Raw genomic sequence first — 26,679 nt, 5'->3', positions numbered from 1 at the left:
AAGGTGAGAGTGGCAGGCTAATCATAGCAATGTAGTGGCTGTGGGGTCAACGTGTTGGTCAGGTTGAAACAAGTCTGATTAGATGAGTCTAAAAATCCCCTTACACCTCTAAAATTCTATGATTTTAAGCAAAACAAAACCTAAGTCAAACTGTTACTAAAATCTAGCCCCATTCCTATTTGATTGACTAGTTTTACCTTGTCTCCTAATTTAAAAAACATCTTTGTATCTCAACAATAACACATGCAGCAGGGTAAGGACAAAGTGAACATATACCTAAAACTCTCTTATAAAACCTAAAACTCCACCACCAAGCCTCCCATTTTCTTCCAGTGGCCAAGTGACTGAAGATTATACCAGATGTAAACCCCAGACTCAAAACCATCACTACCTTCTGGATGCTATTATTTTGTAATGTGTCCCTCCCATGCTGCTATAGCATTCCATTTAGCATCTAGAAAAGAATGTATTTTCTCTAGGATGATTCGGAAAAAACAGAGATATAAATTGTTAATGCAATAGCATGCTAACTTTTACTATTCTTTTGTTATTCTCTACTATGTTTTGAGAGCATAACTTAAGTTACCTTTGTACTTAGTAATAGGAAATCATACAAGGGGGTGTCACAGCAAGCAGAATGTTTATATAATTAGATATTTCTTGAGGATCAAAGATATGTTCAGGTTTTCAAGCTTATTTTTCTTTCAATTTTGTTCACTAGATTCTTTTCTGTCTTGCATCTTTCCATATTAGATCTAACACAGTATATTGTTTCTATCTAAATGACAATGTTTATTACTTACAGGAACTCTGCCTTTTGCTCGAAAAGCTGCCACTTTTGAAAGGTCATCATCTTTTACACTAGTTGGCACAACAATGATGGCAGGGTAGGTGTCACAGAACTCATAATTACTGTTTATTTTGGATATTTTCCAACTCTCATTTGGCAAGCCCTGCAGGGTGTTGAAGAAGGGGTGGGGATAAGCATGCTTTTACACTTTGAAAAAGTACTAAGCAGAAATCACATTTACTTCTTATTTTCAACTAAAACCCATTTATAATTTGTTGTTCATTGTTACTTAAAAGTTTATATATATATATGTATAACCCATTTCCTAGACATTTCTAAAAATCTAAGGAAGCATAAGAATTTCTAAACCATACTAAAATGAAAATTATATATTAGAATCCCAGTTCTATGTATTTGTCCTGTTTTCTGTAAAAAATGAGCTTAGTATTGTTTTTGAAAATAGACCTGAAAGTCCTTTAAAAACACAGGAACTTCTTACAAATGTCTAAAATAAGTAATATTAAACATTATGCCAAATTTAAGGTAGAGACAAAAAGTAAATGTCATGAAAATAAGATCTTACTGAAATAACCTGAAGCTGACAATGCACTGAAGAGTTCCCAGACCCTGGTACACCATATTGGGCTGACGTAGTCACGCTAGATGCTTCAAATCTAACTTAAGTCAGTGGTTTGGGTCCTTACTCATCAACTCTTTACCAGAACATCTAATAATAATCATCTGGCAGATTTGGTTTTTAAACCTCTGACCTTGAGTCCCACTTGCCCTCAGGAAACAAGATGAACACATGGTGCCAGACCCAAAAATTTGGTATAGAGAGAAGGAGGCATCCAGGAGATGGAGAACCTACAAGCTAGAGAAGTGATGCCTACGTACAACTTGTTTGAAAAAGTTTCTTCATTACCACTGTGTTTCTTACCTTAGAAGAGTAAAAGATGTTCAACCCATTATTTTCAGTTTGATAAGCAACATACTTTACCTGTCTTTTATATTCAGATACTGGATCATAAACTTTCCAGCCATTAATTGGAAATTTTTCTTTATAGTTGAATGCAAATAGTGCCTGGATACAAAAACCACAAAATATGTATCTCAGTATTTCTTTTTTATACCATATACCTAACATTAAAGCTTTCATTCTGATATGAGCCTATTTTAATCTATAAATTTTGAAGCAAAAAATTGGTAGCTTTTCTTAATTCTTACACGAAACTGACAAACTTCAAATATTCTAATATTAGTTACCAACAGAAAAAAAAAAGAGATAAGGGAAATGTCTGGAAAAAGGAATAAGTAAACATGAGATTTCTGGACCTCCTTAAATGCAAAAAAGGTTTACTTTGGTGTACTCACCTGCCCATTAGAAAGAGGAAATGCATGTTTGTTGAGGTTTTCAAATATCCCTAGTTTACTCTGTTCTTCCTGTTTATAAGCAAGTCGCAAGTTCCTCATATCCTGTTAAAGAATTAGCAAAATTCAGTTATTCAACATATACTAAGCACCTATGAGCCAGATACCATGCCATAAACAGTTTTATCCATTTCTCATTTTATAATCTATCTTGCTCCAACTAACAAAAGAAATTTTAATAAAAATACCTCCAACGAGATAAAGGAAAAATTAAGTGAGAAAACTAGAACAAAGAGGACATGTGCAGGGATAAAAAAATCATCAAATGGTACTTAGAAAAAGGTATGCACTAAAGCTGTGCCATCAACTCCTGTGCGCTTACTTGCTAAAGGTGCACCACAAAATTAGTTGTGCGCTTTCAGCTACTGAGAGTCAGTTATAGAATTCACACCACCCCTAAAACAGAAATACAGCAGACATTTCTCCCCTGCACACTCACAGAAAACACTCTGTTATCATGTACAGACTATGGCCCCCGTAACATCCTTACAGCAATATAATGCTGTTTCTCAAGATCACAGTTTCTTAAAATGTCCCCCAATGTAAGCTTGTGACCAAAGGCCCAAGCACAAGTCAGCAGGAACGATCCCACCAAGGCCAGCTCTGACGGTGTGATTTCTTCCCAGGACAATGTTTTGAGCAGTGCCCCCCAACCTTTTTAAATCTATGCCCCTGTTAGTTAAGCACAAAAATGTCATTCTTCTTTCATATTATATGAAATTTAAAAATAAATATGGCCATAAACAAATTAAAACAAACAATTTGGGAAGTTATTGTTGTGATATTATTTATAACAGCAAAAGAGTGGAAATATCCTAAATGTCCATCAATAGAGGCTGGTCAAATAAACTTCAGAACAGCTAAATAAAATACTAAAGAGCTGTTAAAAACAAGAAGCATCTCTATTGATATAAAGAAGTTCCAAGATATATTTTCAAGGGAGGAAAAAAGGGGTAGAACAGTGTATACAGTATACTACCATTTACATTTTCAAAGAGAGACTATACATACATGCTTATATGCATAGGGTATCTGTGGAGGAGTACATTACAAATTGGTAACAGTGGGTGCCCACAGGAAGTGGAATGGGGGGCTGGGTGTAGGGTAGAAGGAGCCTTACTTTTTACTATATATAGCTTTTGTACTTCTTGAATTGTGTATCACCTGTTAAAAAAAATAAACCCCATACCTTGCAAGGCTCTTAGGCATGGGCTGAGAGGGCTGGGAGCATGGCCTTAATAATTCTAGGTTAGAAAACATTTAAAGCAGCTGTTAGCAAATGCTTACCAGAGCCACAAAAATGTCTTAGTAAAACAGCCACAGGACACCTGCCTAAGCAACGTAATTTCCTGACATGCCCTCCCTCCAAGCTACACTGGCTACACACATATACCTTGGAAGCTGACTGAGCTGACTTGCTATTTAGGATTGCTCAGACAGAAATGTATTACAAGCCAAGGAAAGAGCATGTGCAAAGGTGTGGTTGTGGGGGTCAGGGAGTGTGTGTGTACGAGGCAAGTATGAGCAACTAAAGGAAAGCCAACATGACTACGATGGCAAGAATGAGGGGAGGGCAGCTCAAGATGAAGCTGCAGAAGAAAGTGAGTCAGGGTCAGACACACACGGTTTTCATAGGGAGTTTTTCCTTTAGTCTAAGGATAATGGGAAGCTCAAGAGTTATCGAAAGGGGAATGGTGTGTTTCAAAATTTCAGAGATGATCAAGTCATTCCTCTGCTTTAAATTCTGCAACTGCTCGCCATTGTTCCACATGTGAAACGCTGCCTGAGAAGGACAACTGCAATTTACCAAAGGAGACAACTGCCATGTAGTGCCTAAAGCAAGTCTAGTAAGCCAAACGATTCATGATCCAGAAGAGTAAAAGGGTTCTTGGAAAAAATGGATTCACCTGCAGTCTAGGGCCAGCCAGAGAGAGCTGTCCTCATAGATTTGATCAAAGCAAGTAGATTGGCAGGAATCCAAAACCAAAATTTGGAAGGGGCCTTGACAATTCTACAGGCAGGATCTTTTTCCTGGTACTTGATGCAATGTTTTTAGTAGACTCTATCACATGAGGTAAAGTCATTGAGAATTAAACATATCAGTTAAGAGTGTTTCTTAAATGACTATTCATTAATTAAAATTATCATACACATTTCTACTTAACTCACTGGATGAAGAGTACAAGATCAACAATAAGTAAAACTCAAAGTGAAAATTCCAACATAGCCAAGAAACTTAATCAGATTTTTAACCACAGAATTCATTGCTGTCCCTTTAGAAAGTCTTTGAACATCTACTGTTCTGAAGAGTAGTCTTAGCAACAAACTCTAGAAAAGTATTTCTGCTCTTGACTTGATTTCTCTGAGACGTAACAAAATAATGTCAGTACTTAGGTTATAGGTCCATGTTAATTAGAAACACTTAAATAGAAAAGAAAAGGTTTACATCAACAGATTACACAATGGTTTGAATTTGTTGATATGAGATTTGAAGGGGTTGCTGTCCTGCAAACATCTGACTTACTAACAGTACAAATTACTGTTCAAAGGCCACAAAGAATGAATCAGAAAAAGTTTGGAGCTGATTGCTCCCTTTTAGCTTTCACCTGTGCTTGTATTATACCTTGCACACGATCTCTATACCACAAGAATTGTCTGCATGGCTTTGTGCTCCAATCTTCTCAACTCTGCTGATCACTCCAAGGGGAACATCAAGGATGAAATGCGGGTCCTAGGTTTAAAAATTAAGATTAATGCTTATTAACGTCAGTCAACAATTTTCATATTTTAAGTCTTTGCTAGGTTACAAAACATGTTTGCTTACTTTACATTTCCTCTTTGTCCTCTGTCCCAGCTAAGAAACTGAAGTCTGTTTTATAGCATGCCTTATGAACTATATATTCAGACTATAATGAAACTTCCGCTCCAGGTTTAAGTGGTGCTCTAACAGTTTTTTTTTTTCCCCCCAATATGCAAAATCTGTTTGCAAATATGCACATCTTAAAACTCACCCTCTGGTTATCTCAGGGTGATGGTATTTCAGGAGACTTTTTACTTTCTTCTTTTAGCATTCCAAAGTATTTTTAAAAATAAAACACACTTTTAAAAACTCACCCTCTCTACATTTTTGAAGTACATCTTAAAGTCCGTCACTGTAAGGGTTCCACTCACTGCTCCCAAAAATGGGCAGATATACATGACATCTTTCACTGAAAGAAAAAACTCTGTCAGACTTGTCCTTCAATAAATCTTAACATGAGTTTCCAAATATATAGTTTGTGATTCCAGTTTTCTAGTAATTTTAAATTTTATAGAATTATATCAATTATTACTTTAAATAAAGAAATAGATGGATAGTCTTCTAATAAAGTTCAATTTTTAAACAAAATTCTGATTTGCTATTTAGTCAGGTTTTAAGTAAAAGTATAAGTTACATTTTGTCATTTTTTTTTCCCAGGTAGTTAACATTTTCCCTGGATGATAAATTAGTCATAATTAAAACATTAATTAAACTCTGAAGACCCTGGGCTACCACTTCACAAATTACTGCTACTTAAAACCAATGAAAGCTAACACTGTCCCCTAATGTACCTCTAAAGGAAACTGCTTTGCAGATGACAAAAACTAGAACCACATCAATGAAGTGTAAAAATATTTGTTTCAAATTCCTTATCAGCTTCCTTATTAATTTTAATTTTCTTTTTGTTAATATCAAGTACACACCATATTTAATTCCTATGAGTGTTAAGACACTCACATCTATCACAAAGATACTGCATCTTCATGATTTTCTCAAAGTGCCAATCCATTGGAACGACAGGAACATACATAGCTATAAATGAGCCTCAGTGGGACAATTAAAGGTACTAAAGTTACCATTCAGCAAAATTCTCAAAACACTTCCATTAAACTTTTTTATAACTCATTATGTTCTGTCTTCTGTTGCTAGGGTTCTAGATATACATGGACATAGTTCCTGCCCACAAGCAGCCTGTGATGTATGAGAGATACTACACAGAAATTACCATTATATGATAGCCTAATAAAGGCTATAATAAAATGAACACAGAGTGATAAAAGCTCAGAAAAGGATCAACTTAACTCAGCAGAGAAGTGAGTAGGGGGAGTGAGAGAAGGAAGGGAGGAAGAGAGGAAGAAGGAGAGAGCAGCAAGTTGTTAGAAGTTAGTATCATGGGATCAGAGGGTGCAGTGAGGATGTTGCACATGAGGCCAGAGGTGCTGGCAAAGAGCGAATCAGAAAGTGCTTTTGTAGGATTATTATAACTAAGGCATCATTATAATCATTATCCTTAAAAGATAGCTGATTGTTTAAATAAAAATAAAACCACTGTATTATGGAGTTTATAACATATGTAAAAGTAAAATGGATAACACAATAGCACAAAGGCTGGGAAGGGACAAATGGAATTATACTATTATGAGGTTCTTATCCTATACATGAAGTGGCATAAAATCACTTGAAGGTAGAATGTGATTAAAGATGTAAAGCAACCAGTAAAATAACAAATAATTATAGGTAATATGCAAATGTAGGAGGTATAATGGAATCTAAAAAGTACTCAAAAAGTAGACCAAAAAAAGAGAAAAAAGAGAAGAACAAATAGGACAAAGAGAAAATAAATATCAAGATGGTGGATATAATCCTAATGATATTAACATTTACATAAAACGTAAATGGTCTAAATACCCTAATTAAAAGGCAGAGATTCTCACATTAGAGACAAAAGCAAGATCCAACTACATGTGGTTAAAAAGAAGCCCACTTTAAATACAAAGATACAAATAGTTTGAAATTTGAAGGAAAATAGGTATATCATGTTAATACTAATTAAAAGAAAGCTGTAATGTTTATGATAACATCAGACAAAGTAGATTTCAAAGCAAACAACATTACCAGGAAGACTAGAAGGTCATTTCATAATAATAAAGGGGTCAATTCATCAGATGGACATAATAATGTTAAACACTTACATACCTATTAATAGCTTCAAAAATATGTGAAGCAAAACTGATAGACCTGCAAGGAGAAACAGGCACATCTACAATTATAGTAAGAGATTTCAAAACCCCTCTCTCAATAGTTGATAGAAGAAGTAGACAGGAAATGAGTAAGAACACAGAAGACTTAAATAACACTATCAACAAACTTAACCTAATTGATGTTTATAGAACACTCTGCTGAACACAGAAGACAAATTCTTGTCAAGTGCACACAGAACATTAACTAAGATAGACCATATTCTGGGCCATAATACAAGTCTTGACAAATATAAAAGTATTCAAGTCATAAAAACTATGTTCTGAACACACTGAAATGAAATTGGAAATCATTAACAGAAAAAAATTTGGGAAATTCACAAATATGTGGAAATTAAACAACACACTCCTGAATAAGAGTCAAGGAAGAAATCAAAAGAATTCAAAAGCATTTGAGCTGAATAAAAATGAAAACATAATGTTATAATTGGTGAGATGCTGAAAAGCCGCACTTGGAGAAAAATCTAAATGCCTATACTAGAAAAAAACAAAGGTCTCAAATCAATGACCACAGCTTCCACTTAAAGAAACTAGAAAAAGAAGAGTAAATTAAACCCAAAGTAAGCAGAAGATAGAAAACAATAAAGATCATAGTAGAAATCAATGAAATAGAAAACGAAAAAATAAATAATAAAACCAAATGCTGCTGCTTTGAGAAGATCAATAAAATTGATAAACCTCTAGCTAGGCTGATCTGGAAGAAAAAAAAAAAGGGAAGCCATGCACATTAGGAATATCATAAATGAGAAAGGTGATGTCACTACAAAGCCTACAACTTTATTAAAGGAATAATAAGGGAATATGACAATAATTTAACAACTCAGATTAAATGGCCAAATTCACAGAAAGACATAAACTATCAAAGCTTATTCAAGAAGAAAAAAACAACCTAAATAGTCCTATAGCTACTAAAGAAATTAAATTTGTGGTTAAAACCTTCCCACAGAGAAAACTCGAAGTCCAGGTGGCTTCACTGGGGAACTCTACCAAATACTTAAGGAAGAAATAAACTCTCCCAGAAAACTAAGAATGAAAGAATAATTCCCAGTTCATTCTACAAGGCCAGTATTACTTTGATACCAAAACCTGACGAAGCCATTACAAGAAAAAAAAAACTACAGGCCAATTACTCTCACAAATATTGATGCAAAACTTCTAAACAAAATTTTAATAAATCAAATCCACCAATATATAAAAAGAATAATACATAATTAGCAAGTAGAGTTTATCCTGTAAATGGAAGGTTGATTTAACATTCAAAAATTAATTCACCATATCATAGGCTAAAGAAAAAAAAAATCACATGATTATATCAACTGATGAAGAAAAAGCATTTGACAAAATTTAACATCCATTCCTGATAAAAACTCTCAGCCAATTAGAAATAGAAGAGAACTTCCTCAACATGATAAAGGGCATCTACAAAAACCCCACAGCTAACATTATACTTAATGGTGACTGAAAGCTTCCCCAAGATCAAGACAAGAATATCTACTCTCACCTCTTTAACATTGTATTGGAGGTTCAAGCAAGAGCAATAGAGCAAGAAAAGTAAATAAAAGGCAAGGAAAGGAAGAAGTGGAATGCTCATATACTGCTGGTAGGAATGTATACATACTGGTACAGCCACTTTGGTAAACACTTTAGCAGTTTCTTAAAAAGTTAAATGTACACCTACCATAAGATCCAGCTACTCCATCCTTTAAGTATTTACCAAAGAGAAAAGAAAATATATGTCCATACAAAGACTTGTACATAAATGTTCACAGCAGCTTTATTTGTAATAGCCAAACAGTTGAAACAACCCAAATATCCACCAACAGACGAATGGATAAGCAAAATGTCATGTATCTGTACGACAGAATACTATACAGCTATCAAAAGGAATGACTGTTAACCTGTGCCACAATATGGATGAACATCAAAATAGTTATTTGATTGGAAGAAGCTAGACAAACAAAGAACATATTCTATGATTACATTTCTATAAAACACTAGAAAATATAAACTATAGTGCTTGGGGATGGTAGAGAATGCATGGGAGGAAGGGATTATAAAGGGGCATAAGAAAACTTCTGAGGGATGATAGATATGATCATTACCATGACTGTGATGGTTTCTCAGGTGTATACTGTGTCAAAACTCTTCATATTCTGACAATGACAAACTGAAATAATACTCCACAGGGAGTACTTCAGGTTACAATGACCTATTTTAATACTTTGCCTCCAGGAATACAATACCAGAAAAGTAGGGGTTAATTTACCTACCCTTTACAAGCCACTGGAGAAGCACAAAGCATGCTTAAATTGCTTAAGGTTTTGCAGATGTTCTTAACATCTGACTAAGATATTTCCAACAATTGGTAGAGAAGTGGGGCCAAGTGGAAGCTTCTCACTCTCTGAGCTCTGTTTCCAGAGTGAAAGGAGAAGCAAATGAGAGAGACAGAGCACCAGAATCACAACTGGATCCAATGAAGCCTTCTCTTCTTACTAAGACAACTGTGAGCTTGCAATCTGGGCTTTTATAACACTCCTTACTAATTCAAAATGCGTCTCTGATGTACAAAGTGACCAATCATCTTGATTGGCTCTAATCTCATCTGAGTGGAGTTTAGCCCACTGATAAAGACAAAAGTAAAGTAGAAAAACCCCTCTTCATATTGTACACTTTAAATCTGTGTATTTTACTGTCTGGAGAAGCAGAGGTATGACATAATTAGTTCTCCATTTTAAACAGATCATTCAGAAAGCACCATGGGAGCGGAACTAGAAGAACAGTCAGAGAAGGAACAGTCAGAGAGGCTAGAGGACCACCAGGAGAGAATGAAGTTCCAGAAGCCAAGGAAAGTAAAAATTTCAAAGCCAAGGACGGGACAAGCATGGTCCAGAGCCACAGACTAGGATATTTAGCAGTAGTAGTTGTTTGGAGGCTCAGTAGGAGAGCCCAGCTACTCAAATATTCTTGACACAACACAACCATACTTTGAGACCAAGCACACATTTTTGGCATGGAGCCATGAAGGAAGAAGGAAACACTCAGCAAACCAGATTATCTAACCCCACCAAATGATGAGATATTAAGGTCACACCCAGCTGCCTCTACCGTCCACACATGGCACATCTACCTACCTCCTGAAGTTCCTGGCAATCCATCAAGGGGGGATATGGGAACCGTCCTGCCATCACCTTTACAATCCAGGATGGCAACACATTCCCTTTTCTTGCACTAAAACTGTACTTTTTGGAATCCTATAAGCCACTAAAATTTCTTTGCCAAGTTCTCAAAACTGTTATTAATAAATAATATGGATCATCTATCGATATACTTTCCTTACAGTGAAAGACTCCAGGCCACAAAAACTGATTACATTGCTTGTTGAATATACTAATTATCCTGATTTGAGCATCACATACTGCACACAGGTATTGATATTCAACCCGGTACCCCATGGATATGTACAATCAATTATGTTTCAATATTAAAAAAAAGAGAAAGATTCCAACAAAACAGCGAACTAATACTGAGCATCTGATCAGCTTTTCATCAAGAAAAGCTAAGCCCCTCTTCTTTGGTAATGCCATTGAATACTCAATTGGGGCTTAATGGGATCCTCTACAATCATCTATCTCTTAAGGTCATCATGATACTAATAATGAATAGACCTAGTCCACTTGCCCCCTAATTAAATCGGTCTGGCTGATCCCCAGCACATATATCACCTGTGCTCGCAAATAAAGTGCCATTTTATTTTACGGATCTCTATGAGCAAGGTATACACATTAAACTTACCAATGGCTTTAATTGATTCTCCTGGAAAAAGTGGCGCTTCTTCCATCTGTGCCAGCTTATTTCCATCCCGTAGAGCCTGGCAAAAAACCAAACAGGAGTAAGTCTCACTTTCCATCTGTACACCTGAGAAGAATTTTGGTGTTCTGTGCTCTCACTATAAGGCTACAGAAGCGTGCAAAATATATGCCCCCTCCCCTTAAAAGACAATTTCAAAGCTCAGCATCACAGGACATCATGCTGCATAATCTAGCAAATTGTTATAACATATTTAGATTTCACAGTTAGAAAGCATTAATACAGAAATGGCTCAACATGACAGATAGATACTGTAATCACTACATACACAGCTATTATAAGGTGCCTCCAGAATTTGGAAATAAGGTCAGAAAAAGGTTACCTTCTGAGCATGAAACTAATAAAATAATATCAACCTTATGTGTAGGTGCTTAGCTAGTTGTAGAAATGACCCAGCCTACGGAGATAGTTTGGGAAACCCCGAAGTCTAATTAAAATAACCAGAGAATGGTCTCAGGACAGTACATAAGTAAGGAAAGCCCTAGGTTTTGGTACTGCAACCCGGCTATAAGCGTGCATGTGCGCACCCACAAGGTGTATGAGAGGGGACATGGAAAGTGGAATTGTCAGTGTTTACCCAATCCAGGCCACAAGAGAGTGTGCTGTCATCTGGCAAACAAGAGTAATCCAATCCCCACTGCTGAGAAGGGTGTGTTCATGAGGCACCTCCCAAGCCAATTGACTTTGCACTAATTTCATGTTCACCAAGAAAATTGCTAATGACTTGCTAGGTTTACTGGCTACAATGATACTAGGAAAAGAATGCCTCGGGTGGCTGGAAAGATACATGCCCACATTTCTAAATGACCAGATTGGCACTATGGGCCGATAGCCAGTCCCTTGTGAGCTTAGTTGGATAGTGCCAGATACCTCAGGGGAGGTGGTAAATGGTGTTCTTGAACTACAAAGCTAGGAACCACAGCCTGAACTTGGGGACTATTCCAAGGTACCGCCCCCCTGTGAGATGCTACCAAGGAAACCAGTCACTTTCTCCTTGGCATCTCTGACATAATGTGTCATGAATAAGAATAAGGTGATCGAAACCCCAGAAATTCCCAAGCTGTGTTTCACAGAGCATTAATTTCCCAAGAGATGTGAATAGGTCTTCTTTAAAAAAATAATAATAAAAAATAAAAATTGGGAAATGCTGAGTTAAACAAAACAAGTTAAGCAGGGTTTTTTTTTAGTGAGACAAGTCTTTAGTGTGTTAATGTACACCGAATCAGCAAGAGGGCGCTAGAGTATAATGCATTTCTCATACCTATTTGATCAGGGACTTTTTCCCGAGGAATACCTTTAAACATCATAAGGCCGCTAGTGTTCAGCGGAAAACAGGTCAAACTATACTAAGTTAACAGCATAATTTTGTAAAGCAAAATGTTTAAAAATAGATGTCTTTTATAACTCTAATCTAAATTATTAAAAATTAAAAATGGTAATTATCTTTCATAGTTATAAGAATTTCAATTTGTTTTATTAAAGGGACTTAAAGGTCAATTTAGAAATACTATAATAGTAGTTTCATCAAATTTTATAAAATAAAAAAAGGAAAAAAAGTCAAAATATAAATAGCAAATTCAATGCTAAATGTTGGTCAGGGTTAGTAGGTCTGTTTTACTGGGAGGGCACAAAACGACATGGTCCATCCTCCTCATCAAAAGATGTGCAGTTAAAATAATATAGATTAGGATTCATTGTTACTCCCAATTTATTCAATTTAAATTTTTAGTCTAGGTTGGTTTTTAAGACATTTTTCAGCTACATTTTTAGGGAGTTATTAACACATTAAAGGGGACATGGAGAACCATTTATGAATTCAATTTTATACTCACATCTGATTTGGAAATATATCTTTAATGAAATAAAGCATAAACTAAATATGTATACTTTTAGTTTTCGGGTTTTTTTTTTTTTTTTTAATGTGTATACTTTAAAATGCCCAGTTTTAGAAACACTAAAAGATCACCAATCTTAATAGAAGCCTTAATTTGAAAGTCTGGCTTTAATTTATTGCCTGAACTAGTGATTAATTTTACAGCATAGTTAATGTGAAAAAGCTATTTTAATCAATATCAGAGCTTTAAATTACTTCAAATGTTACATTGTTACAACTTATTTTAATGGCTAAATATCGTATACTATATAGACAAATTCCTTAATTTATATTTAAAAATGAATGAGGATAGATTATTTTGAAATATATTTACTAAAGCAGGCTATTCTATCTAGAAGGGATTGGGGAAGATATGACTCCCTTTGAGCTTTGGAGCAAGCCACATCAAACTTTTTAAAGTCCTTGACCCAGGACTAGCTAATAAAATGCTACACATGGGAGACAGAGGTGATTGGGACCATTTTGAGAATGGACAAGGCTGTCGAGATAGAGGTTGAAGAACAAGTGTTGCTCTTCTCTTCCCATAGTCATGTCAAGTTTGGCGTGAAACACCTGTGCATTTATGTGAGTCATAAATGTGTTGGTAAGACACAGTGAGACAAACCTCTCACTAGTGATAATTAAATCTGGGACATGTTTTTTAAATGATGAAAAAGCAACTATCAGAATATAACAAAGAAATGATCCTACTGCTTCAGACTTCCACAGAGGATGTTGTAAAAGAAACATATTTAGCTTTAGCATAGAACTCAAGAGGAGAATAGTTCTTAAAGGCTCATTTTTGGGGGGCGGGGGTAGGGAGGGGAGTGAGTAGATTCCCTTTATAAAGCTGGTGTTAGGAGATGGGACTCACACTTGTGCTATATTAAGTTTTTATTGCAACTACCAGGTTGCACAGGACATGATTTGACCCTTGATTTATCCAACCCATGTACAACACAATCAAAGCATGGAATATTCATGTGAACTAAATTTGGTATCATAAACACACCCATTCCTCTTGGTGCCTTTCCTCAAAGTGCTGCCCAGCTGAGGAATTCCTTCTGATGATCTCATCCCAACCCTGTTCCAGTGACCTTGGAGATCCAGCTGAGGTCTGCCAGCTCCCTGAATTTGTCCTTGAGGGTCCCAACCAGCCTGGATGACCCTGGCCTTTCTACTACTTTTCTCCTCAGCCTGAATCTAAGCTGTCGGGTGGATACTTATATAATGGCTGCATGCCAAAAGCAGTGGTTTTCAAATGCGGCTCTTCCAGGTACTTCCGGGGTCACCAAAGGAGGGTGGAGCTGGGTAATGATGAACAAAGGCACAGCTGAGCACCTAGTGCTTAACACTTTCCTGGAGCTGTTCTTCTATCAGTTTTACATACTCAGTTTCTACATAAACATTGGGGAAAGTACTGCTGTTTTAAAAGCCTCTAGGGAGGGTCTAGAGGTACTGAGCAAGAGTAAGAACTTCAAGAATATTGCATGAAAACTTTTGTATTGAATAATAAATATAAGATATATGTACTCATTCCTAAATACCTATAAGGTATCAGGTACTGTGCTGGGCACAGACCATGCAAATTTGAATAAAGCACCCTCAAGGAGCACCTTTAGTACCTGTAACCAGCCCTCTAAGTCTTTGTAAAGGCACGTCAGAATCCTGCAGTGATGGAGGGTCATTAACCTCATCAATAACCCTATCTAGAGAAACCGAGAAGCACAGATGAACAAATTTCTAGTTGACAAACTGTTGGATAAACCAATTTTTTCAAATAATGTCATAATGGAATCTACCAAATTTGGACAGGAGGGCACTATTGGAGTGGTAAAAGCATCTGGAAAGCTTTGCTTATCATCTAGAAATCTAGGATGAAATGGCTTCTAAATACACGATTTGTAGCTACAAACAGATGAACATGTAGAACTTGCCACCTGATCAGCTTCAGCTTCAGAAGGGTAGCCATTGTGCTCTTCCTGAATCTCCTGCACAGCACCAGGTGCATGGACAAGAAAAGGCATAAAGGAGAAAGAGAAACACGTGCAAACAGACAGGTGAAAGGACAGAATTTCTTTTTTAAAGAGACAGTAAGCATGTAAAAGACAACGCGCCTTTCATGGCTTTGCAAATCACATTTTCCCCCTTTGGAGTTAAGGAAATAACGTGTAGGCCATCTACAGCATCCTCGGCCTAAAATGGAGTATCTATTCTGTGTTTGTGTTGGAGTAGAAAAACGAAAAGCAAACAAACATCATGGATTTCAAAGAATGTACTGTCTTTTTAAAATCAAGCAATACTATAGCATACAACAAAGAAACAAAATAGCAGGCACAGAATGTGCTCATAGAAAATAAAGCATACCACAGAAACCAGGTAAAGGGCAAAGTCAAGCCAAAATACAAAGGCAGTTCATAGACAAGTATTTTAAACAAAGTACGTATTCATATACCCTAAAGAAGTATTAGATTGCCCAGGGGTCAATTCCACTGCACACATGCATGTATCACATGCTGGAGATTTTACACACACACACACACACACACACACACACACAGACACACACACACACACACCTGTTTCTTATTGCTAATTAAATACTGTGATTTAGGAATCAATTGCATATTAAATACTTCTAATTACAACATCAACATGCTTCAAAAAAACAGCAATTTCATTTCTTCACAGAATCAATTTTTTTTTGAAACTTTAAAATTTGGAACTTTAGTTCAGCAGATGGTATAAAGAATATGAATACTGAAGATGACAAGATTATAACCCCTTTTAGAAGTTGTATCAAGTCTCTGAGGCTGAAAATATTAAAATTTAGCATATATATTTTTTTGACTTCATGAAACTTTGTTCCAATTACTATATTTCTTACAAAGGCAACCAGTGAAAAAGAAGCCAAGCTTTAAAAGAATTTACTATTTTCCATCTTTCACTTTTGTCAATAAAGTACAATAAGTACTTAACACATTTTTATACTTAATCATCAGATTGGATTTAGTACACAGTTGGTACAGCTACCCTTCAAGGCAGGGTAATGTTTAAATACAGCCAGTGCTTTGAAATTTCCATTTTTTTTAAATACAAAAAAAAAATGGAATCATTCTTTGATTAAAATTTTTAAAAACAGATAAATGAATGAATAAACAAAAAAATACACTTCAAAGTCCATGCAAGTGTAAAGCCTAACACTAATATTTAACAATGTGAATCAATAAAAGAAAATGATTCCCACAAACCAACGAAAACATGGTGAAAACAAGACTAAACAAAGGAAAACGAACTAGAATAACAAGAATTTGACTTAACCTGCTTATTTTTGCACTACTGCATTGGCTTCAATAATATTAAAAAATTTTAAACTGAAGTCATTACATTATACTATCAAAATCCACATTGTTTTCATTTAATGGAAATAGGTTAATTTTCAACATCTGATACTAAGGTTTAAATGCATGCACATTACCAATCTTTGTCTTGCTTTATGAATATTCTGAAATAAAGGGAAGGAAAATCATCAGGAGACTGTAAGCTATAATCCAATATATCTGTATTTTAAAAAATACTAATTGGGACTGATTTTGCCAAATTCATCTTCAAGGTTAGCACTTCTGCTTTTTTGGATTCAACATGCAAACACAAACATGGCTCGAAATTTTACTTAGGACAGACAATTGACCACTTTTTTTTCTTTTTGGTTGCTAAATTCTTTAGCATGAATTACACAATAAAGAAGGTTAAAAGAGGCCTTTGTAGGCCTAGCCTTATAACTCCTGCCATGAACACCCATTTGGTCAGAATTCATGTAGTACCACAAAAGTCAGCATTGCACATCAGTAACAATTTTAGCATCCTGCCCTCACACACACTGGCTTTTACTGCACATAAAAACACTAACAAATAAAGCGTTTCTAGTGAACACTTAAAGCTATGACACAGCAGAGCAAATTGATCTGAGTGACTCATAAAAACCAGTGAGAAGGTAGAGAACACTAAATAGACTAAGTGTTCGATAAAGCACAGACACACATAAGTAGGAGGCCCATCTGCCAAAAGCCAAATATCCTTACCCTTATATCAGGCCTCCTGAAAACCTGTTAGTTAAAATACAGAACATCATCATCATGGACATGTTACTATTGACCTACAAAAGATGCCATTAAGTTCAACAGCCCATTCCCTAAGAAACATCATAATCCTCAAATAAAACCAACAAAATCAGTCCTAACACATTTGCCCTCAAGTTTCATTCCATATCAAATCAATCCTAACACATTTGTCCTATAATTTTCAGAGAAGTCTATGATTTGGAAAAACATATCGCCCTTAGGCTAAGATAAACTACATTATTTTAAATACAAACCCCTTCTGTCAAGTGCTATTACAATCTATTGTGAACAGGCTGTGTTTAAAAAGTTCATTTGGGTTTCTGTTTGGAATACTGAGAGCATTTTCCCCACAGAAACAATGATATAAAAAGGCAATTATGCTCCCAAACCAGCCCACAAAACCAAAACAAAACAAAAAAACCCCACAGAAACCCCCGCACTGGACCCACAGCACAGCTCAGCTATATGTAGCATTAATGTTATCATAAAACTGAGTTAACCACAAAACTTAATCTGGTTTCTATTGAAATTATATTTCCAATTTATACTTGGGACTCCAGAATGAAATCCCCCAATACCGCCACCCCACTGGGAGCAGGGTGCCTGCTCCCTGCCCAGCACCCACTGCAGGCGAAGGGGGAGCTTCAGGCAGGCAGCGGTGGTGGCTGGTTCCGGAGAGGAGGGGAAGACAGGCTTTAGTCAATCAGGACACCGATTTTAGCAACATTATTCCTGTGCCTGTGGCCTGCGAATCCTAATTGAACATGGAGCATACACACTTGGAAAGCCCTGGTCAGAGGAAACAGCCCACAGAACCAATGAAACTTTTGAAAAGCGAACAGTTGTAATAGTCTGAAGAAGACTTTAATCGTCCCTGTTCCCCATTCTAAAGTCTGAAATCCTATCATCTAATCACTGGATGTTCTCTGAAAAACACATCATCAAAAAAAAAAAAAAAATCACCAGAGGTTCTTATTAGCTTTAAGACTATTCAGGATGAATAAGAGGATCACATGAATACAAAGATACAGACTTCAAAACAAAATCACTGTATTATCATTAAAAGAAAATACTCTTTGAAGTCAAAAAGGTATTTTGAATGAAGTGATGCTATACCTCAAACAGAATTAAAGCCCATAAGTTCCTAAACATAGGCTATTAAAATCAAGAATTTTAAAACTGGCTTTCTTTGGATGGAGGCTTGATATGTTTATCTTAATTGTGGTGATGGTTTCATGAGTGTGTACATATATCAAAACTTACCACATTGTGCATTTTAATATGTGAAGTTTATCGTTTGTTAACTACACCTCAAGAAAGTTGGTAAATTTTCTTTTAAAGTAGTACATGCTTATGGTAATAAAAAACTCAAAATAGAAAGTTGCTCCTCCCAGAGCTTCATTCCCCAGTGATAACCACACTTAACTGGACCTATTTTTAATTCTCCTGAGGATTGCCTTCATCACCATAAATATGGATATGCCTCTATTTCTTGATTTGTCCACTTTAAAGTGTATATTGACCTCCCATTCTAAAAGATGAGAAAATAAACTTTCTCAAACTACTACTTCCCTCTTCCCAATCTCTGCTGATTGAAATTTTAATTTTCAGTTCTTTCGTTCTCCTTCAGCGGCAGCTGAATCATAAAAAGTAGTCATGCTTTTTATGTTCCACTCTTCTAAACACTTTATATATATATAAACTCATTTTATTCTCAGAACAACCTTGTAAAATAAAGATTATCATTGGCCTCTTTTTTGATGAGAAGTCCAGAGTGCATATCTGTGCCTTGGTTAAGTTCAAGGTAGCAGAGCAAGCATTTAAACCCTGGTAGTCTAGCTCCTGATCCGTGCCCTTAACAACTCGGCTATACTGCGTCAGCGTGGTGTCTCTGTAATCAACACATTTAAACTACAGCCCTAAAACCTTATTTTGACCCCCTAAATCTACATTAACTCCCTTTAGGTTGAAGAAATCAACACCACTACCGCTCCCCACCACCTCTCTTCCCATCTCTACCTCCAAGCCTCCATTCCAGCATGCTATGTTATTTTCACATTTGTTCTACAACTACAATTTTTTGATGCCTTGTCTATAAATTATAATAAAAACCAAAAACTAAAAAGCAGCACTCACAATATTTTTATAGAAATATTGTCCACTGCAGAACCAAGTAGTGTAATTGGGCATCATATATGAGAGACAGAACTGTCAATAAGCCTTTGCTATTGGAAGGAGAAACTAACGTGAAAGTGTGGAAAAAGGTAGGATGATAATCTGCTTTTAAACTCACATAATTCTTTACCTATTGTAATGAAATCCTTGGTGTTCTTGCTATGAGAGGGAGAAGGCTAGTGAAGGCTTACCCAGAAGTCTCTAAGTTGATACTATGTGTTTCTCTGTTTCACTTTGCCCCTCTCCTGAAACAGGCCATTTCAGGCACACACAAAGGTTCGTTTTCTTCTTCACTCTGTCTGATGGAAGCCAGAGGAGAGAGCAGAGGTTTGAAGTCAGGAGGCCTGGGGTCCAGCTCTCACTGGTGATATGCCTCCTCATGTCTGCATGCCAGGCTTCAGTTTTTACACATGTAAGATGAGAGGACTCTATGGGATGACTGCAAGGCCCTGACCAGTTCTAAATATGAAGAGTCAGATTATCTAAGCCTCCTTAGAAGACTTCAGAAAACATCTCCCAAACCTAGGCTTAGAGGGGCAAATTGGCATAGTGGTTAGATGAACAAGCTCCAGAGTCAAATCCTGGCTCCACCACTCACTTCCTGGCCACAAGACCTCAGAGGAACCACACACGCCTCGAGGTCTCGGTCTCCTTCCCTCTAAATCAGAGATGCTAAGCAAACCTCCCTCACAGACCGTTAGAAGGGTTAAATCAGCCAAGATCACCGTACCTGGGGTGGATAAGTAACCTTTTTCAGTTGATGAGCCTCAGCTACCCCAACTTGTACCACAACTGCCTTGACGTGCCCCACATCCTCTCCCTCAACTCCTACACATACCAAGAACCTACAAGACGGCGCAAAACAGTTAATAGTTGTCTTTATTTACAAAGCAAGCATACTGCCCAAAAGTTAACTAAGAATTTATCTAACCTTACCACACTCTACATGGCTTTCCCTAAATCAAGAAAAAGCAACAAAATTTAAATTTATATGAAAGTCTGTGTTGGGGGTAAATCTACCTTCCTCTGTTCCCTTTATGTCATCCCCTGGGGCATTCCCAAGCAGAGGGGCAAGGGCTTCTGTTGGCCATTCGCTTTGGGTGGATTTGGGTAAGGAAGCTGGCATGCTCCACTTTACGCCTCTGGAATGTCTGCCAGAAAGACCCTAATAGTATAGCCTGGCCTCCCCAGCCAGTGGGGAGGTCACCTGTGTGGGAGCAGCCGCAGGGTTGCAGTTGTCCAGGCCTGCCTCTGGGTGAGTGTGTTGGATTCTGGGATGACGGACGAGGCAGCCCCCTGCAGCCATGCACCTCAGCCAGGCCCTCTGAGCCAGCTCTGCGCAATCAGTAAAGCTGATATTTTGGTCTAAATCTGTTTCGCTCCCATCTCAATTTTTAGGTAACAGCTGACACCCCTACATCTCCAACAGTGTGAAAATATTTCAGAAAGTTTTCAAGTACAGTACTAGTACTAGTACTACAAATAATAACAAGCAGCTGCTGAAGGTTTACTCTATACCAGGCACTGTGCTAAATGCTTTACATGTGTTATGTCTTCCTTCCCAGCCACCCATACGACAAATGAGGAAACTGAGGCAGTGAGGGGTGAGGTAATTTGCCCTGGGCCACACAGCAGCAAACCCAAGTTGGCTGCATTTAGCGGGCATGCTTCTGAACTCAACACAGCCCCACCTAAATCTGTTCCCCTTGTTGAGGGGGCTGACAAAGGCCCTCATGTCTTAACTCCCAGAATGCCCCACTCTGCCCCTACCCCTCCTTTCACAACACCTTGCTTGCATGTCTATTTTAACACCCACCACAGGCCAACTTGCACTATGATTGTTGTGTCTCTTTACCCGACTATGAATTCCACGCAGCCCAGCCCAGCCCCTTGCACATAATAGGTGCTCACATCATGTTTCTGTAAGTGTAGTTCAACAACTACAATACACTCCTCTAGTACAGGGGTACTTCAAAAAGTTCATGGAAAACATAGCATTAAAAGATAATACGAATCTTTCCATGAACTTTCTGAAGACCCCTCGTATTTGTTTTTACACATATACATTTTTGCAGAGTAACAGTTTATAGTAAATGAGCATTTATATGTTTCATACATATGTTGCCCTATTTAATACATTCAACCTCTGCTATAATACCCATAATACAGATGAGGACACAGGCTCAACAAAATTAAATAACTTGTTAGGCAGCTAGTAAGTTATAGGGCTGAAACTCAAGATAAAGTGCTCTGACTCCAAATATTGTGATCTTTTGGATAAATCACGTAAGACAATTCTAAGTCAAAAAAATATGAGTTTTTTATAAATGAGTTATCTTTGAACTTATGCTTCTAAGAGTCTTCTTTTTAAGAAAAGATTGTAATTGTGGAGTAAAAACACCACAATTTTCTGTCTTAGGTATAAAGTCTATAAATAAAAGAAGAAATACACATCATACATATTAAAATTTAGAAATGTATAGGTTTTTCTGATTAATCTGTGATTACTCATAATGAGTCTCAGCTAAAGTTTAGTTTCTGAATTATCAATAAGAGAATGTCTTATTAAGTGTGTTAATTATATAAACAGGGCAGTGAACATTTATTTATTTATTTGTCCTTTTTGAGACCGGCCGCTCCGCGCTCAGCCAGTGAGCGCTGGGAGCGCACCGGTCATTCCTATATAGGATCCGAACCCGCGGCGGGAGCGCTGCTGCGCTCCCAGTGCCGCACTCTCCCGAGTGCGCCACGGGCTCGACCCCAAAATGAATTTAAAAAGAGGTTCTACCCTGCTAAGATTAAACCGTTATGTCAGGAGATGGTTCTTCCTGCTGTAGTAAAACTGAGCACGTTTGTAGGAGCCTCAATAACCTGAAGTCTACGCAGCTTAGTGTTCACCAGCTGGCCTGAGTCAGAGGCCGAGGACAGGCCAATAAAAAATCTCAAACAGTCAATCTTTCCTACACACTTTTCAACAAGGTCATCAAAATACAACCCTGGTCTTTGGGAAATTAGCCATACCTGAACCTTGCCTTTTACCCTTTGTCAAACCCTGATGGGAACAATCAATCTGCAAAGCCCTCCAAGAAACGCGGCAAATGAGCTGTTCAATTCCATCCTGGCTGAAGTATGCCGGCACAACTTCCACTTACAAAAGGAATGAGTATATTTGTAATTGAAGGATAATTGTTCATATCCTTTTCGTTAATTAAATTCTAACCTCTTTATTGGCATAACTATACTTTTCATTTTAATAATGCTTCCAATATATCATAAGTTGTTATAAATACTAATCAAAATTTATTTTATTTTGAAATTAAACTTTTAATTATGAGATAATTGTAGATTCACATGCAGTTGTGAGAAGTAATAGAGATTCCACATACCAGTCACCCAATTCCCTCGCTGATAACACACTACAAAGCTATAATACAATATCAGAACCAGGATACTGACATTGATACAATCAAGACACAGAATAATTCCATCACCTCAAGGATCCCTACTGTTGCCCTTTTATAGCCACAGCTACTTTCCTCCCTGCTCCCCGCTTCTTAGCCCCTGCAACCACTAATCCATCTCCATTTCTATAATTTTGTCATTTGAAGAATGTTATATCAATGGAATCATACAGTGTGTAATCTTTTGGTACTGGTATTTTTTACTCAGTGTAATTCCCTTAAGATTCATCCAAATTGCTGTGTATATCAACATTTCTTTCTCTTTATTGTTGAGTAATATTCCATGGCATGGATGTACCTCTGTTTAACCATATACCTGTTGAAGAACATCTGGATCACTTCCAGTTTTCAGCTATTATGAATAAAGTTGTTATAAATATTCATGTACAGATTTTTATGTGAACCTAAGATTTCATTTCTGTGAAACAAATGCCCAGTAAGTAGTACAATTGCTGGGTCAAATGGTAGCTACATGTTTAGTTTTTTAAGAAACTGCCAAGCTGTTTTCCAGAGTGGCTGTACCATTTTATATTCCCACCAGCAATGGACGAATGATTCGGTTTTTCCATATTCATGCCAGCATTTAGTGTTGTCACTGTCTTTTCATTCTAGCCACTCTTATAGGTATGTAGTGATATCACAATGGATTTAATTTGCATTCCCCTTGTATTACTCTGTTTCTGTTGCTTATAACAAAATACCTGAAAATGGGTGATTTATAAGAAAACGAAATTTATTGCTTACAGTTTCAGAAGATGGGAAGTCCAAAGTCCAGGGAACACACCTGGTGAGGGTCTTGGTGGTGGCAACAGATACCCAGGGGTCTCACATGGCAGAAAATGGTGGAGCAGAGAGAGACTAACCTCCTTATGTGCCATCCTTTTAATGCCCTCAGAATCATGCCCCTGACCACCATTATTAATCCATTCACTACGGCAGGGTCCTACAATCTAATCACCTCTTCAATGCCCCACCTTTCGATTACCATAATAGGTTTTCCCACCCTCAATACTGACAGTGGGATTAATCCTCAGGGAGGTTGTGGGGGGCATCCAATCTACAGCACCCCTACCGGCTAAAGATGTTGAACATCTTTTCATGTGTTTATCTGCTATCGGTGTATCACCTTTGGTGAAATGTCTCTTCGTATCTTTTGCCCATTTTCTAAATAGATGGTTTGGTTTTTTCACTGCTGACTTTTGAGTATTCTTTACACAGTCTAGAGTACTAGTCCTCTGCCAGATAAGAAACTTGTAAATATTTTCTTCCACTCTGTAGCTTGTCTTTTCATCCTCTTAACAGGGTCTTTCACAGAGCAAAAGTTTTAAATTTTGATCGATTTTTCCTTTTATGGATTGTTTTCAGTGTCAAGTCTAAAAAGAACTCTTTGCTTAGCCCCACCCAGATCCTTAAGATTTTTTCCCTTCTTTTCTAAAAGTTTTATATATATATTTTTTCTTTTTGTCTTTTTTACTGACCGGTACGGGATCGCAACCCTCGGTGTCGCGCCCACACCGGGGACCGGCAACGGGACCGCAACCCTCGGTGTTGCGCCCGCGCCGCACTCAGCGAGTGGGAACTGGTCACCACATGGGATCCAAACCCCCGGCGGGAGCGCCGCCGCACTCCCAAGCGGTGCACTCTCCGGTGCGCCACTGGGCCGGCCCTAAAAGTTTTATATTTTTAAGTCCATGATCTATCTTGAGTTAATTTCTGTATGAAATGTGAGACTTACATTAACGTTCTTTTTTTTTTGGGGGGGGGGGGGGGATAGATGTCTAATTACTCCAGCAGCATTTGTTGTTTTTTTTTTTGTTTTTTGTTTTTTTTTTTTTTTTTTTTTTTTTTTTTTTTTTTTTTTTTTTTTTTTTTTTTTTTTTTTTTTTGGGGGGGGGGGGTGATAGATGTCTAATTACTCCAGCAGCATTTGTTGAAAACACTATCCTCCATTGAATTGCTCGTGTGTCTTGGTTTAAAAAAAAAAAAAATTCAGTTGAGGATATTTCTATAGGTAGATTGTAGATTTCTGGGTTCTCTGTTCTGTTTCATTGATCTGTGTGTCTATACCCCTGCCATATGGTCTTGATTACTGTAGCTATACAATCAATATGTCTTGAAATCATGTAGACTCCTACTTTACTCTTCAACATTGTTTCGACTTTTCCAATTCCTTTTCCTTTCCATATAAATGTTAGAATAATCTTGTATGTATAAAAAAATCTTTCTAGAATTCTGACAGGAATTGTGCTAATCCTGTATATCAATTTGGGGAGAAGTGACATATTTACTATGTTGAATTGTCCAAATATATGAACAAAATATGTGCCTCCATTAATTTAGATCTTCTTTGATTTCTTTCATCAACATTTGGTAGTTCTGAGCATACGAATCCTGTCCACGTTTTGTTAGATCATACCTAAGTATTTCATTATTATGGTGCTAATGTAAATGGTATAGTTTTTAATTTTGATTTCCATGTGTTGCAAGTTATGTAGAAATGCAATTGATTTTTGTATATTTATCTTATATTCTGTGACCTTGCTAAACTCACTTATTCTAGGGTCTTTCTTTTCTGCTTACCGTGTTTTTCCTTCTTTCCTGATGATTCAAGATTCCTCCTTTTATTGCTTCCTTTCTGTTCAGAGAACTTCCTTTAGCCATTCTTTCAGGATAGGTATGCTGGTGACAGTCTCTTAAGTCTTCCTTCATCTAAAAATGTCTTGATTTCCCCTTCATTCCTAAAGCATATTTCCACTGGGTTGAGTTTTTCTTTCTGCACTTGATAAATGTTGTGCCACTTCCTTCTGACCTCCATGGTTTCTGATGAGAAATCTACTGTCATTAAAATTCTTCCCTATAGGTAAGATGTTATTTCGCTTACTGCTTTCAAGACTTTTTTGTTTTTAGTTTTCAGAAGTTTGACTATGATGTGTATGGGTGTGGGTTTTGGGGGGTTTTTGTTTGGGGTTCACTTAGCTTCTTGGATCTTTGGGCCAAAATTTGTGAAGTTTATCTTTTGCCAAATTTGGGAAGTTTTCAGCCATTATTTCTTCAGGTACTTTTTTAGCCCCACCCCTTTTCTCTCCTTTGAGACTTTTTTTTTTTCCTTTTTGTCTTTTTTCGTGACCGGTAACGGGATCGCAACCCTCGGTGTTGCACCCGTACCGTGACCGGCAACGGGACCGCAACCCTTGGTGTCGCGCCCGCACTGCGCTCAACCAGTGAGTGGACCGGTCTCTATATGGGATCCGAACCTTCGGTGGGAGCACCGCCGCGCTCCCAAGCGCTGCACTCTACCGAGTGTGCCACTGGGCCGGCCCTCCTTTGAGACTTTAATGACATAAATGTTAGATCTTGTGTTATAGTTCCACAGGTCCCTAAGGTTCTGTTCATTTCTGTCATTTAGATTGGGTAATTTCTATTGCTGTGTTTTTAAGCTCACAGATTCTTTCCTCTGTCCTCTCTAGTGTGCTGTTGAACCTATCCATTGAGTTTCAGTTATTGTATTTTCCAGTGTTAAAATTTCCATTTGGTTCTTCTTTATCTCATATTTCTTTTCTGAAACTTTTCTCTTTTTTTCATTTTCTATTTTTTCACTGTTTCAAGCATATTTAAGCAATTTTATGATGGCTTCTGTACAATCTTTTTGCACATAATTCTAACATCTGTCATCTCAGTTTTGACATCTTTTGATTCTCTTCTTTCATTCAGTTTGAGATCATCCTTGTTCTTGGCATGACAAGTGATTTTTAATTGAAATATGAACATTTTGGGCATTATGTTTTGAGACTCTGGATCTTATTTAAACCTTCTGTTTTAGCTGGCTTTCTCTGACACTTCTCCTCCAGGAAAAATTGGGGAGAGACAACACCCTATTACTGATGGGTGGGAGTATAAGTCAAG

At 37.1% G+C, this 26,679-nt stretch overlaps 1 protein-coding gene across 3 annotated transcripts in view; it reads right to left on the bottom strand.

Annotated features, from left to right (window-relative positions):
* The window catches only part of MTMR1 (myotubularin related protein 1), a 73,750-nt gene that overhangs the window by 41,250 nt on the left and 5,821 nt on the right, over positions 1-26,679 (bottom strand). Inside the window, exons 2-9 of one of the 3 annotated variants that reach the window (XM_008588514.1) lie at positions 17,102-17,125; positions 14,960-15,010; positions 11,072-11,147; positions 5,336-5,430; positions 4,845-4,952; positions 2,165-2,266; positions 1,791-1,874; positions 804-953 (exon numbers count right to left, since the gene is read on the bottom strand). In XM_008588514.1, the coding sequence (XP_008586736.1) occupies positions 804-953; positions 1,791-1,874; positions 2,165-2,266; positions 4,845-4,952; positions 5,336-5,430; positions 11,072-11,117 (585 nt within the window). In that variant the 5' untranslated portion in view covers positions 11,118-11,147; positions 14,960-15,010; positions 17,102-17,125. Of the gene's footprint in view, positions 1-803; positions 954-1,790; positions 1,875-2,164; positions 2,267-4,844; positions 4,953-5,335; positions 5,431-11,071; positions 11,148-14,959; positions 15,550-17,101; positions 17,126-26,679 lie in introns of those variants that run through there. The other 2 variants (XM_008588511.1, XM_008588513.1) reach the window with 2 other exon arrangements.

Source organism: Galeopterus variegatus, unplaced genomic scaffold (genome assembly GCF_000696425.1).
Source record: "Galeopterus variegatus unplaced genomic scaffold, G_variegatus-3.0.2 Scaffold4870, whole genome shotgun sequence".
Lineage (NCBI taxonomy): Eukaryota > Metazoa > Chordata > Mammalia > Dermoptera > Cynocephalidae > Galeopterus > Galeopterus variegatus.
The sequence above is the reverse complement of the archived record's forward strand: the minus strand, read 5'-3'. Positions and strand labels throughout refer to the sequence as shown.